Below are 13,662 nucleotides of genomic sequence, written 5' to 3'. Positions count from 1 at the left end.
GTGGGGAAAGCCCTGCTGAGGAGAGGGAAGAGAATTTGGTGTTCTGTGTGAGAAATCTACCAGGATTGGCTGTGATGCTCTTCTCTCTTCATGTGTGACCAAGCAGTGACATGTTTCTGCATCCCATGCCCAGCATTGTGTGGACACTTGTCTTTGCTATCAGAATAAGTGGATCAAAGGCATAAATGAAGTGCCTGGGGAATGCCAGTGGCAATGTCCCCAGCAGCAGCCCAAGCAGGAGGCTGAGGGCAGTGCCAGTGTGCTTGGCAGGCAGTAGCTAGAGGCTGCTTGTCTTATTCCTGGGCTCAGGTCTTCTGTCCTGGGCTGCACTGCAAAATCCTAAAGAATGTGGCTGGGACAGAGTGGCTGTGCTGAGACCTTTGGAGACCAGTATCTGTAGTTCCTCTGTTTCTGTCCCTAGCTCCTTTTTTCCTTGCTGCTACGTGCAGTGATGGGCAGATTTGTTCCTTCATAAGCCACTTATGACTTCTCTGGAGTGTGCCCACACCAGCAAGCAGGATAGCATTGTGGGGTACAGTCTGTTTCTCCTTGTCAGAGAATCATTTATGAGACCTCTTGAGACCATCTACTCCAACCTCCTGCTCAAAAAGGGACATACAGGGCTGGCTGCCCAGGGCCATGTCCAGTTGGCTTTTGAATACCTCCAAGGATGGAGACTTTACCACTTCTCTGGTCAACCTGTGCTAGTGTTTTACCACCCTCATGCTGGTGCAAGAAATAAGCAAAAGATCTGTTAAGGCTGAGAGTAAAGAGTTAGGGGAGGAGACCTGACTTCTCTGATAGGAGAAGAAACAGGAGAAGAAGAACAGGTGCAAGAGTTGGCATCCTTTGCTCTTCCAGCTCACCTGGCCACAGAGACAAGAGTTTCCTGCATCATGAGTGACATCAAAAGGGTCAAGGGTTATTGGGAGGACCTAACAGACTGTGGTGACTGTGACCTGCAGATCAGAGTGATCTGCTCTGGTCGATACAGGTGGAAGTCTCAGCCATTATCTGGGGGGTCATGTCTGCACTTGTTCAGTCCTGTCTGCTGAGCTGTGGGTCGTGGGGTTTGTTGCTGGCACAGGAGCACTTGAACAACTGGAGAGTGGATAGAGAGGTGATGGGAGAGTTTGATCCCAGCGCACATGCAGTTTGCACCTGAGTCTCTTTCATGGGAGTATCATGATTAAGTCCTTGTCAGGCATAACTGCTGCCTGATCTGGTGTCTGTTTCCAAAGGGAAAAATGAATTCTTCCTGGAGAGCTGAGGTGTGTGGATTGGTGGCAGGGATGGCATGTCCAGCCCTGTGCAAAGAGGGCAGACACGAGAGGGGGGGAGACTGAGCCCTTCTTGGTGCCCCCACTGGTTCTTTTGAATCTCTTTTCCAAACTCATTGTTAGGTTGCTTTTTCTTCCCTCCCAGGTGGATGAAGAAGCCTCGCTGTGGAGTTCCTGATCACCCCCTGCGGCACAGCCGGAGGAAAAAGCGGTACGCGCTGACGGGACAGAAGTGGAGGCAGAAGCACATAACCTACAGGTACAGCCCCCTCCTGGCCCCTTTCTGTTTGAGGAAAAAAATGTCCTCTACTTGTTTGGAATGCAAATTTTGTAAGTACTTTTAAAAACTGGGTTTTCCCTGTCATGTGTAGTTGAGGCTTTCATTCTCAGAAGATGGTGGAGGGGGAAATACTTTCAGAGCACTAGAGTAACTGAAGACTCTATTCTCAATTAGAGAATAACTGATCAGTAAACACATTAAATCCCAGCCTTCCGTTGTCTAATTTTGACAGGAAAATCCTAGCAAGCCCCTTTCTATTCCCTTAGTAATCTGAGGCTCTAGCCTCTGGATCATGTGTCCTCTTTACCCATTAAAGCAGAAGGAACATCGTTGTCTAAAGGGGTGATGCTTTCTCCCTCTAATGATTTGCAACATTTTACTGAATGCTTTTTACAGATGTTTTACTTTTGCTTATGTAGTAGGATTTTGCTTTGGTCCAGGGTAGGCCTGCTGAGGCAATGTGCTGAAGCGGGTTGCAGGGATCAAGTAAGTGTGATGAAGTGACAGAGATGTGTTTTGTTTTAGTTGTTTAGGCCCTTAGCTTTTGAAAGACACTTGCAGAGTGATGCCAGGGGCAGTTTCTGAAAAGAGTGGCATGTCAGAATAAAAGGAACCCCCTCTCTAGTTGAAAGTTTAACCTTTTAATTTTTTTGGAGAGGTAAAGGAGATTACAGAGGAGTAAAAATTAGGAATTAAGGAGAAGATGTGGGTGAGCAAGGCTAACACAGAGAAGAAATCTGTGGTGAAGAGGGAGAAATATGAGTGACCAGCATGGGGAAGATGCCAGAATGTGTAGGAAGAGATGTGATGGTGTGAAGGGAAAGAGGATCAGGGGCTGGGACAGTGTTTTTCCTGCCCAGAGCTCTGAGAAGGAGGAGGAAGATTCTTAAGTAACAGTGAGGGACTGCAGAGACTGGGAGGAGGGACTAGTTCTAGGGACTAGTTAGGGCTTCCACCAGTAATCCTTTAACTCAAATGGTAAAGAGACACCTGTTTGTGAAGATCTGAGTGTCAGATCCTGCTTCTAACCTTTTGTGGGTCTTAGGGAAAACTGATAGACAATTGTATAAATAAACCACATCTTAAGCACATGCATAGCCACAGGAAGCAGGCTGGCAGATGGCTTCACTTCTGCCATTGTTAAACAAGTAGGTGTTTAACTTTGCAATTTCAGTATCTGTAGTGTGCCATTCAGTGACAGGTGTCTTGTTTTACCACTGAATGGATTACAGTGTCTTTCACCTGTAATCATCATATTAAATTGAGCCATTTTCTTTAAAGACTGGAAGTTGTTTCCATAACACAGGTATTTCATATTCCCCAAGGCAAGTTCAACAGGGCTTGAGTCTACTATATGCACACACAAAAACCTCCCCACCAACAGCACTTCTTAAGCTAAAGTTTACAATTATGGGAAATTCATGGGCAGTTAAATGTTTTTTCCCACCTCATAAACTCTGCCATGGACTGGGTTGCACCAAACTGGCAGGTCTATCACTCCTATGAGCTCTGAAGTGTTTTGAGTAGTCCTGAGAATGAAGCTGTTCATGTAAGTTAGGTCGTATAGTTTACTGAAAGGTTTGTTTCTCAAAAAGAAAAGACCTTTAAGACCATCAAGTCCAACCACAAACTCACTCTAAAATTGACCCAACTCTACCAAATCCGATGTCTAAACCATGTCCCTCAGCACCACATCTCTGCATCTCTTAAACCCCTCCAGGGATGGAGACTCAACCACCTCCCTGGGCAGCCTGTTCCAGTACAGGAATTTATACTAATATCCAATCTAAACCTCCCCTGGCACAACTTGAGCCCATTTCCTGTCATCCTCTTGCTTGTTATTTGGGAGAAGAGACCATCCCCCAGCTCACTACAACCTCCTTTCAGGCAGCTATAGAGAGCAAGGTCTCCTCTCAGCCTCCTTTACTTAGCATCTTGGTAAGATGGGAGCTAAACAACCTCAGATCTGAAGTAACTGACATTTTTAAACTAAGTTACTTAGCTGTCTGCACCAGGATTTGAAAGGTTCTCAGGTTCTTAGGAAGCAATGCAAGATCAGCCAAAGTATTGGGAAAATTCTTGTCAATAAATGTCAACTTCACATCAGGCTGTCCTTTTGCTGCTATCTTTATTTTTAACAGCAAACCTTTGCATGCTAAAAGTAAAAGTGAAGACCCTTTGGAAATGGAAGCTGTGTAGCTGTGGCTCTGGATTGGAATGATAATAAGAAATCTTGAATGCTTTCTACAAATTAAACCACCCTTTTGTCTCATTCACACAGTGTACACAACTATACCCCCAAGGTTGGAGAGACTGACACGAGGAGAGCCATTCGTCAGGCATTTGATGTTTGGCAGAGAGTGACACCACTTACCTTTGAAGAAGTCCCATACCATGAAATTAAAAATGACAGAAAGGAGGCAGACATTATGATATTTTTTGCTTCTGGTTTCCATGGAGACAGTTCTCCGTTTGATGGAGAAGGTGGATTCCTAGCTCATGCCTACTTTCCTGGACCAGGAATAGGAGGAGATACTCACTTTGATTCAGATGAGCCATGGACCCTGGGAAATTCCAATCATGATGGTAAGAGCACAGGTCATTTTTCAAACAAGGAGAAGCTGAATGTAGACACACTGGCAAGCTTTCAGCTAGGAAGTGTTTGGTTAGTGGACCTATTGTCTCCCATACAATGGCTCAGATGTTTTCTAAAACATATCTTTAAATGGGTAAATAGTTATATTAGCAAGTTAGTGGCTCTGCATGCCTTTCTGCACGTGTGAACGTTGAGGAGTGACCAGAAGTGTGTTGGCATCTCTCAAGGTTTGGACCATTGCTGCTACAGGAACCACAGCTCTGGCAGGGAAAAGGTGAACAAGAGAGTCTTGAAGTCTGAACTCTCTATCTCCTGGAATACTCAACAAGGGCAGTTGGAGTTAGTTGTAATAATGAACAGAAGGTTGAGCAAGTGGAGACACTTGCACGTCAAGTTGTTTTGATCCATATTTGTTTTCCACAGTCTGTGGTCATGATTCCTCCCATCAGGGGCTGGGGCTGGCTGATTGTTAAGACTGATGATGAGGACAACTGGTTTTGTGATACTAAGCAATGAAGAGTTTCTGCTTCTTTTCTGGCTTTATTTTACTCTCTAATGGCAATGAGCACTCTCTCATCTATTTTCAAACCTTTGATTGAGGATAATGATGACTGGCAGAAAGTTTACATTGAAAAACTGAATTTTACACTGGCCTCATAAAATATCACTCCCAATATTCACAGTCTTAGTGATTTGGGAAGGAGAATGTGTCTTTAAAACTTTAGGGATTCAAAATCACATTTTGAAACATTTTGTAAGGATTAGAAGTTTACTTGGAATGTAACTATGGATTGATTTTTAAACTGTATAAAAACACAGAGGTGTTGTTGTGGCCATGAGGTCGAAGGGCATATGTGAGGGTAGTGTCTTCCATTAGGACCAAACAGTGTAGTTTAAAAAGGAGAGAAGCTTTTAGGCATGAAAGTCACCTTCAGGCCTGGCCTAAAAGTGACAGCTTCCTTTCAGAATGGAGTGCAAATTGGGGAAATCCCTCATTTGAATTTGAGTTGGTGTCTGTCAGGTCATCTGTAGAAGGAAATGGAGCTGGCAGGTTCAGTGTGGGAATGCTAATTTGGAGGAAAGCAGCAATGATACCATACTTGTCTTCTCAGGGAAAGGGAAGTAATTTTTCCTGGCATGTTTAAATGACTAGATTAGATGTGGGCAGAGACAGAGAGAGATTGTAGCCTGTGGGGTGGTGAGTGTGGGAGGTTACATCGTGGCAGAGAAGCACAGTCTTGGCATTTTGAAATGTGATGGGATTTTATTCTTAGGTTTGTGGCTGCAGGGCAGTTTCTAGGTTTCCCTTGAGGATCAGGACTGACAATCAGAGGCTGAGTGATGACCTTGTGGGAGCTGCTTTTGCAGCAGTTTATTGTGTTGGTGCTCTCAGTGGTCTGTGGAAGTTCAGTATGGTCTTTGTAGTTACTTGATCTCAGCTCAGTGTGGGGGTGGCTTGTGTGCTGTCTGTGATGTCCCAGGTAAGCCCATGTGTGAGACCTGGGATAGATGGTCCTTACAGGAAGGTGGGAGGGGAGGTTTTGAAAAACTGTGCTTGTTTTTTGTTGTTGTTTTTTCTTTTCTGTTATTCTGCACAAAAAGCTTCCTTTTGGTGATACGCTTAGCAAGGTTGGGAGCAGGGGTGGCCTTGGGGAAAAATTTCCACTGAGTAGGATGTTCTAACATAGATTATCACTTTTTTTGGAAGCTTTTTTTGGTAAAGTTTTCAGAATGGTATTTGAGAGCAATGTATACAATGAGTATAAGGTCTCTTTTTTAGTAAAAGCTGTTTCTTAGTGTCCATGTGGCTGTTGTGAAATCATGAGATATTTCTCTGGTGTGACTGTCATGAGTAGTGTCCTCAAAGTGCATGTAACTGGTATTTGAGGGGCTCACATGCCCTTTGAGTGTGGAAACTGCTAGAAGAGTTGAGATTTCCATTCCAGAGGATAAATGTCAGTTGTGTGCTTGTGTTCTGATAACCATGCTGCACACACTGGGTCCATCATTATTTGAAAACTCTTTAAATAAGTGGGGATGCTGAGAAGGGTGGGGTAGTGACATGGGGAGGGTGGTGGGGGTAAGCCTGTAGTCAGAGAGTTTTAAATGTGTTAAATGTGAGGAATTTGGTTTTATCTGGGTTCTGAGCCTTGGTATGCAAGTGTGAAAATGTCCTGTCTCCTCACAGGATGATCCAGGCTTTTAAAAGAGGATTTTTCTTTCTGTTTCACGATTTGTTGTAATTGGATCTCTGGGCTCTCACCTCTGAGGTGTTTTGCTTGAAATGCTGTTAGCAGGTCTTACAGAGTTTCTTCTTGTCAGAGGTTTCTTGCACTGTGATCAGTTCACTGCCTTTTATTCATTGGAAATAAGATGTTAGCAAGGGTAATGTTGTCTTTTTAACAAGTAGTATTTCTTCAGATGTGGTCTTGCTTGTTCTTGTGATATGTATTTTGTGGCAATGGGCTTGTTCAGTCTGGAACTGAAGAAGTCTCTCAGTGAAACATCAGAGATACCCTACCAGTAGATCAGTAGCAATGCTCTCCTAGATTCAGGTACAAAAACCCAACTGTTTCCACCATCCAGCATCCACTCTGATTATAGAAATCTTAAAACAGCCACAAAATGACCATAGTGTCTTTGTCAACCTGCAAAGTATCACCATGTAAAACATTTTGTTCCTGACACAAACTTGAATTAGTTGAAGGAAAAAAATGAGACAATCTGCCTCAAAACTTTCTTAACCTTGCAACAATTGTCAAACGATTGCCACAAATCTCTGGTCAACAGAGCAGGATTTTGAAACTGGTACCATAGGTCCTCAGAATGTTTGACTGATCTGTTTAGTCCATATGGTTTTGTTACAAACCAGTATGATCCGAAGCTTTGCTTTCTTTTGGTCTTCATTGGTCTTGCTGTGTTGTGGCACCTGAAGAGTTTCAGTAAACCCATGTTTGGATGCAGCTGCCACCTTGCAGAAGAACTGTGTGGGGTCTTCCCTAGCAGTGCAGACTGTATGGATACAGCAAGATATGTCACACAGAGTCAGGAAAAATGAAAGATGATTAGAATAGATCTCTCAGTGCCAGCAGCCATCTCTGGTGTGTACCTGGAGAAGGTGATACATCCTGTTGGGGAAAGCTCCCATCTTGTAAGGATACCTTGTGGGAACCTGCTGGGGTTCGTTAGCAATTCTATCACACCAGCTAGTGATAGTTGGGATTTATATACACATGATCAATTTGTGTGATCTTTTTTGTACTGACTTTGTCCCTTGTGGACAGCGTGACTGTTACCGTGTCCCTTAAAATGATTAGTATAATCATAAAAGCTGTGATGCTGTTGTTGGTCTCTCTGAGGCTGTGATAATGGGGGCACATGCACCAACACTTCTACCTTCTTCTGTGAAGAATGATCCTGCACAGGCTAGTGAATGCAGAGTTTCCTTCCCCCTGGATATTAGTTGCAGTTCCAGCCAGGCACACAGTTCCTCTCGCTGAGCAGCACTGTGCTTTCAGGTCACGACTGCTGATTTAGCACCTTAATTGTACTGCCTCTCTGATGTTCCCAGAAGCAAGCTGTGGAAAATTAGTTGAGATAATATTAAGATGGGGATGTGCAAAACCAGGTTGGAGGTTGAATTCCTGGAGCCATTCTTATTAACTAGGATCACGGGGTATAGAATTCGTTTGCTCGGTTTCTAGAGGAGAATGTCAATGGGCGCAGCTAGAAGCATGAAGCAGAATATTGGAATTTGGAAGGATCCAGGCAAATTAGAGAAGTGAGATGGCAAACAGGATGCAGCTGAGAGAGGAGTGTGGTTTTACATTTAGAGAAATGTCATGCACACAACTATGCAACCCCAGTTGAGGGCACTTATCTTGAGTTTTTCCTGGAAGGTGCTCTCCGCAGGCGTGAAAGCAGCTCTTGGCCTTTAGCATATCCAGACCTGTAGCAACAGGCTTGTTAGACTTGGATGTGTGGACACTTGGAGGCAATTGAAGCTGCTTCTGCAGTCATTGTCTTTTAGCAGTACCTTGGGTGCAGCTGCTGGCAGGCCAAGTGGCCCCTCTTGGCTGCTGGGACACAGTGTTTGGCCACTGAGTCACACACTGTGCAGGCACTCTCAGTACCCAAGGGCTTGTGTTACCAGGAGGGATGCCAAAGGTGACTTTGCTCTACTTTCTCCAAGTCTTGGGCTTTTTTTTACTTGCACTGTGCTGTGGAAAGAGCCAAGCAGACTTTAAACTGCCCATCTCAAGTCCCACAGCCACTGACAGACGTTGCTCACTGCAGGCAGCAAAGCCTCTGCCTGGAAGAGGGAAAACAGCCCTGGCCATGCTGGGATCTCTCTGCCTTGGCTGCCTCCGTATCTTGCCTAACTTGGCTCAAGCACAGAGGTGCTGCATGAAATCCTTTATTAACTGGCCAAATGAAGTATTTCCTAGCCTTTATATGAAAATAATCATTCTATAAGTGTGTATCTCCAACAGTGGGTTGTGAAGGAATCCTGAGGGGCTGAAAGTGAGTTCTGTCAGTTTAAATATCCCCGTTACACATGACTGCTCTTACACCCTTCTGACAACTCCAACATTTTTTTTAATCCAGGTTACAGAATCACAGAATTGTCACAGTTGGAAAAGACCTCTAAGATCACCATGTCCAACCCATCCCTTCCCCCCTCCCAAAAAAAAAACAAAAACAAAAAACAGAAAAAGCCCACCAGACCATGTCCTGAACTGCCTCTTCTACACAGTTTTTAAATACCTCCAGGGATGGGGACTCCACCACCTCCCTGGGCAGCCTTTTCCAGTGCCTGACCACTCTTTCAGGATAGAAATTCTTCTTGATATCCAAGCTAAACCTCCCCTGGCACAACCTGAGGCCATTTCCTCTGGTCCTGTTGATATTTGCTTGGGAGAAGAGGCCAATGCCTGCCTCATTCCAACCTCCTCTCAGGCAGTTGCAGAGAGCAGATAGGTCTCACCTCAGCCTCCTCCAAACTGAACATCCCCAGTTCCCTCAGCCTCTTCTCTTAGGACTTGTGCTCCAGCCCCCTCCCCAGCTCCACTGCCCTTCTCTGGACACACTCCAGCCCCTCCATGTCCTTCTTGTCCTGAGGGGCCCAGAACTGACCCCAGGACTCCAGGTGCCCCCTCCCCAGTGCCCAGCACAGGGGGATGATCCCTGCCCTGCTCCTGCTGGCCACGCTATTCCCAATACAAGCCAGGATGCTGGTGGCCTCCTTGGCCATCTGTGCACACTGCTGGCTCGTGTTCAGACAGGTGTCAAGAAACACCCGCAGGTCCTATCCTGCTGGGCAACTTTCCAGCCACTCTTCCCCCAGTCTGTGGCATTGCCTGGGGTTAATTACAGGAACTAAATTTTAATCTCCAGTTTAACATTGCAAATAGTGTCAGGAATAATCCCAGGCAAATCATCTTCATGGTCTTTTAATAGTGAAAGACCATTGCTGTGGTGCATGTTGTCAAGACTGTACCACTAAATATCTGGTGCCTGCCAGCCCCTGCAGATGTTAGCTCTGTAGCAATGTAGATGTGCTTGTGTGTGCTTAGTAGCTGTATTCCTCTGTTGGCAGTGACAGCACTTTCTCTGTCACCATCACTACAAATAGCAGTGCCTGTGTCTTGCTCTTGCTGTGGGGTAGGTGACCAGAACTGCCACTGCTGGGGCTGTCCTGTCTGCAATGGTGGTACCTGCTGTCAGTCATAGAATCATTAAGGTTGGAAGGAACCTTAAAGATCATCAAGTTCCAACCCCTCTGCCATGAGCAGGGAACCCTCCCACTAGACCAGGTCACACAAAACCTCATCCAACCTGGCCTTCAAAACCTCCAGGGATGGGACATCAACAACCTCCCTGGGCAACCCATTCCTGTTCCTCACCACGCTTATAGTGAATAATTTCTTCCTAATATCTAAGCTAAATCTCCCCTCTCTCAGTTTAAAACCATCAGCCCTTATTTTATCACTATCTGCTCTGATGAAAAGCCCCTCCCCAGCTTTCCTGGAGCCCCTTCAGGCACTGGAAGGTGCTCTAGGGTCTCCCTGGAGCCTTCTCTTCTCCAGGCTGAACACCCCAACTCTCTCAGTCTGTTTTCATAGCAGAGGTGCTCTAGGCCTTTGATCATCTTAGTGGCCCTTCTCTGGACCCTCTCCAACAGGTCTGTATCTTTCTTGTGCTGAGGGCACCAGAGCAGTGCACAGAGGGGCAGTCTTCCTGTGCAATCCAGATCCCATGTACCAGCACCATGCTGGTCAGGAAATGCTCTGAAGCAGTGGGAGGAGGATTAAAGTGGAGCAGGATTGATTTAGGGAAGACATTTGCTGGAACAAGATGAGTACTGAGGTATCTATGCCCTTCCAGGAATGAGCAGCATTTTTTTCTTCCAGCATGCCCAGAGCTGAGCTCTCAGACTCCCCTGTCATCTGCTTGTTGTGTGGCTTTGGGAGTGGGAGTGGGAGTGGGCCTGGGGGCTGCCACTCCAGCTCTTCAGGAAACAGCCACAGCTGACAAGTGATTCCCATAGAGACTATAGGGTAACTCAGCTTCACATCAAGGTTGATCATTCTGCAGTTCACAGGATTCATCTTTCAGTGTCCTCGCTTCCAGGTGCTCTCCCACCCTGTACAGCTTCACCCCTCTATCCAAGTTCCTGTTGTACAGGGGGGGTTACTGCTGGGCTGCTCTTCGGATGCTGACGAGAAATGCTGAGCTTTGATAACAGCAAGCAAACAAATATGTAACTATTACAGCAAACAGTTCCCCATAGATCCTGGTGGGTTCCTTCAGAGGCTTCTTTGGAAAGCTTCTTGTTTGGGGCTGCTGAAGAAAGGCCAACCAAAAAGAGTGCAAGACACCACCAGAACCACTACAGGAGATGAGATCTCAAGGGTTGCTTTCAGAGCCAAATCAGTGCTGGAGCTTCTGCAGAAGTTCTGGAGGGAAAGGGCCTCAACCACCTTCTGGGAAGGCTTCTAATAGCCACAGAGGAGAGGATCTGGAGGGATTTTTCTCTACGATTCCACCACAAGGACAAGCATTGTTTCAGGGGGCATCTCCCTGTACAACAGAGCGAGCACTCCTGAGGCCACCATCTGGCCATCCCATATGTTTAGGAACCTGAGCAGGTTTTTCAGGACAGTCAAATACTGTCTAAGCTGGCAAATATGAATGTTCAGCAAGGATCTCAAGGAGAAAGCTTTGAGCAGGTAATTTTGAAGGAGAGACAGTGAGCATGAGAGCCTGGTGTGCCTATTGGGGGGGAAGTCTTAGCTTTGAGCTGACGTTTAATCTGCTGGTCAGTGTGTTCCAAGTGGTGTCTTCACTGGAGATTTACTGTTTTCTGTCCTCACAGTATTAATATTACAAAGCTTCTTGATTCTTTTGACGTTTGTTTCCCAGTTCTTAAAGATGGGATCTTGTCTCTGACCTGTACATTTACAGTGGAATTGAGCTGCACAAACACAGGCATTTGGCCAAGCTTTGAGAGAACCACTGTCCTGTCACAGCTTGGGCTGTCCTTGTTAAGAGACCACATGTGCCAAATTAATTTGAGCTGGACCTTGAATGTCCTGGTACTCTTGCTGTGAGTACTCAAGTCCTCCAAATTGCCCAGGCATCTACAGACTTTCTGCCACAGCAGTGCCTCTGCTTGGAGCCTGTCTGATTTAGATCACTGACCCTTGCCTTTATTCATTTGGTCCATCTTAGGTGTCTTAAGGGTGATGTCCCATGCTTCTGGTGCTTGTTGCCTTGAGTACTTGAGTACTTTTGTTTGTTCACTTGTCACAAATACCCTCAAAGCCATTAGAGATATGGACCTGCTCTAAAAATGCAGTTACTGAGCAATGTTGTTAGGCTTCATGGACTGTGTCTAGCTAGAACAGGTTCTTTTACAGACTGTCTCAAGGAGTAGGTGTGTGGCTTTTGCTTGTTCTGATTCCTGGATCTGGAAGGAATGAGTGTCTTTCAAAGCCCTGAATAGGTTGACCTTAAATGAGAAGCAGAATTCAAGAACCACACTTCTTCTTCTCAGCTTCTAGAACTTGGTTTGCAGCCCAGTGCTGTAGGTCTCCAGTCAGTGCTTTAGTTCTCTGCTCAGTTTGAACTCCTGCAAGAGGGACTATGCAGAAGCTTCCCCCATCAATCTCATGTTTTTCCCAGCACCTCTTTCTCTCCCTTCCCCTTTGGACCAGGGGAGGACTGAAGTGGCCACAGTGTGAACCAGGCAAGGGGAGGGATGTAGCCAAATGTTATTTTTTCTTATTTTCTCTGGATCTGTTTTCCCTTAGAGCTGTTCTTGGGCCCAGATGAAAGAGTAGGTAGAAATGGCTGGGGCAGGAAAAAGTGCTGCTGCCCTGTCAGCTGCAAGATGCACATCTTGATCATAAAGTCACAGCAGAACTGGTGTTTATCTACATTCTGGGTAGAGTTTTATTTCTTCAGACCTAGTTAGTACTCTCTGCCCACTGTTCTCCTTGCCTTTTTTTTCTTCCTGCCCTTTGATGCTGTTTTCATCCAGAAAGCTTTTCTAGTTCCTTAGCTGGATCTTTTTGCAAAGCCAGCTGCACTTTTGCTACTGGTGCATGGTTGAAACCAGTGATTTGAGTTTAACAAGAATGGAGTGTGATGTTTGGGGCCCCCAGTACATGAAAGGTGTCTGCAGACTGGGAAGAGTCCAGTGCAAGAGCCCTGAGGTGATAAGGGTTTGGAGCAAGGAGAAATGAGGGGAACTGGGCTTGTTCAGCCTAGTGAGGAAGAGGAGGGTGGGGAGGAAGCATCTAATAGCAATCTTCCACCTGAGGACATATTAGAGACAGGACAGAACCACACTCTTTGTGGAGTGAGAAAGGAACAAAAGGCAAGGGGCACAAGCTGCAACACAGAAAACCCCACCTGGGCATAAGGAAAGCAGTTCCTCATGCACAGAGTGGTTACGCTTTGGAGGCTGCCCCTGGAGAGGCTGTGGAGGCCCTGTCCTCTGAGACTTCCAAAATGTGGCTGGATGGTGCCCGGAGCAACCTGATGTGCTTTTGAGATTAGCCCTGCTGGAAGCAGAAGGTTGAACTTGGTGACCTCCAAACAGGCCTTTCAGTCAAAATGTTTCCTTGATTCTCTAGCATAGCCAAGCAGCCAGAGTTGAGTTCAGCAACTTGCAGTTCCTTTTCACAGCAAGTGAGCTGTGACTACGGATTCAGCTCATCAAATTCTTGTTTCTATCATCGAATTCCCTTCTGAAAACCGGAGTCTTTTAATATTGAGGCTCCTCAGGAAGGACTGGTGATGCTCACAGGTGTATGAAGTGGTAACTGGCAATATTTTTGCCAAAGGTTTGATGCTTTTGAAGCACCACCTCTTATTGTTGCTTCTTGTTTCTAGATGCAAGGACACTCAAGGTTTATGTAATCATTAACTAGAATAATCATATAAACATTGAATGTATGTTAGGATACATTAAGTAACAGATCCCTTTGTCTTAAGCA

General features: G+C 45.7%; 1 protein-coding gene across 3 annotated transcripts in view; it reads left to right on the top strand.

The window, feature by feature from the left end:
- The window catches only part of MMP24 (matrix metallopeptidase 24), a 47,292-nt gene that overhangs the window by 6,875 nt on the left and 26,755 nt on the right, over positions 1-13,662 (top strand). For all 3 annotated transcript variants that reach the window (XM_051633491.1, XM_051633490.1, XM_051633492.1), the window contains 2 exons: positions 1,426-1,539; positions 3,842-4,146. In XM_051633491.1, coding sequence (XP_051489451.1) covers positions 1,426-1,539; positions 3,842-4,146 — 419 coding nt within the window. The remainder of the gene's footprint in view (positions 1-1,425; positions 1,540-3,841; positions 4,147-13,662) is intronic.

This window comes from Apus apus, chromosome 15 (assembly GCF_020740795.1).
Source record: "Apus apus isolate bApuApu2 chromosome 15, bApuApu2.pri.cur, whole genome shotgun sequence".
Lineage (NCBI taxonomy): Eukaryota > Metazoa > Chordata > Aves > Apodiformes > Apodidae > Apus > Apus apus.
This window is presented reverse-complemented; position numbering and strand designations above follow the sequence as displayed.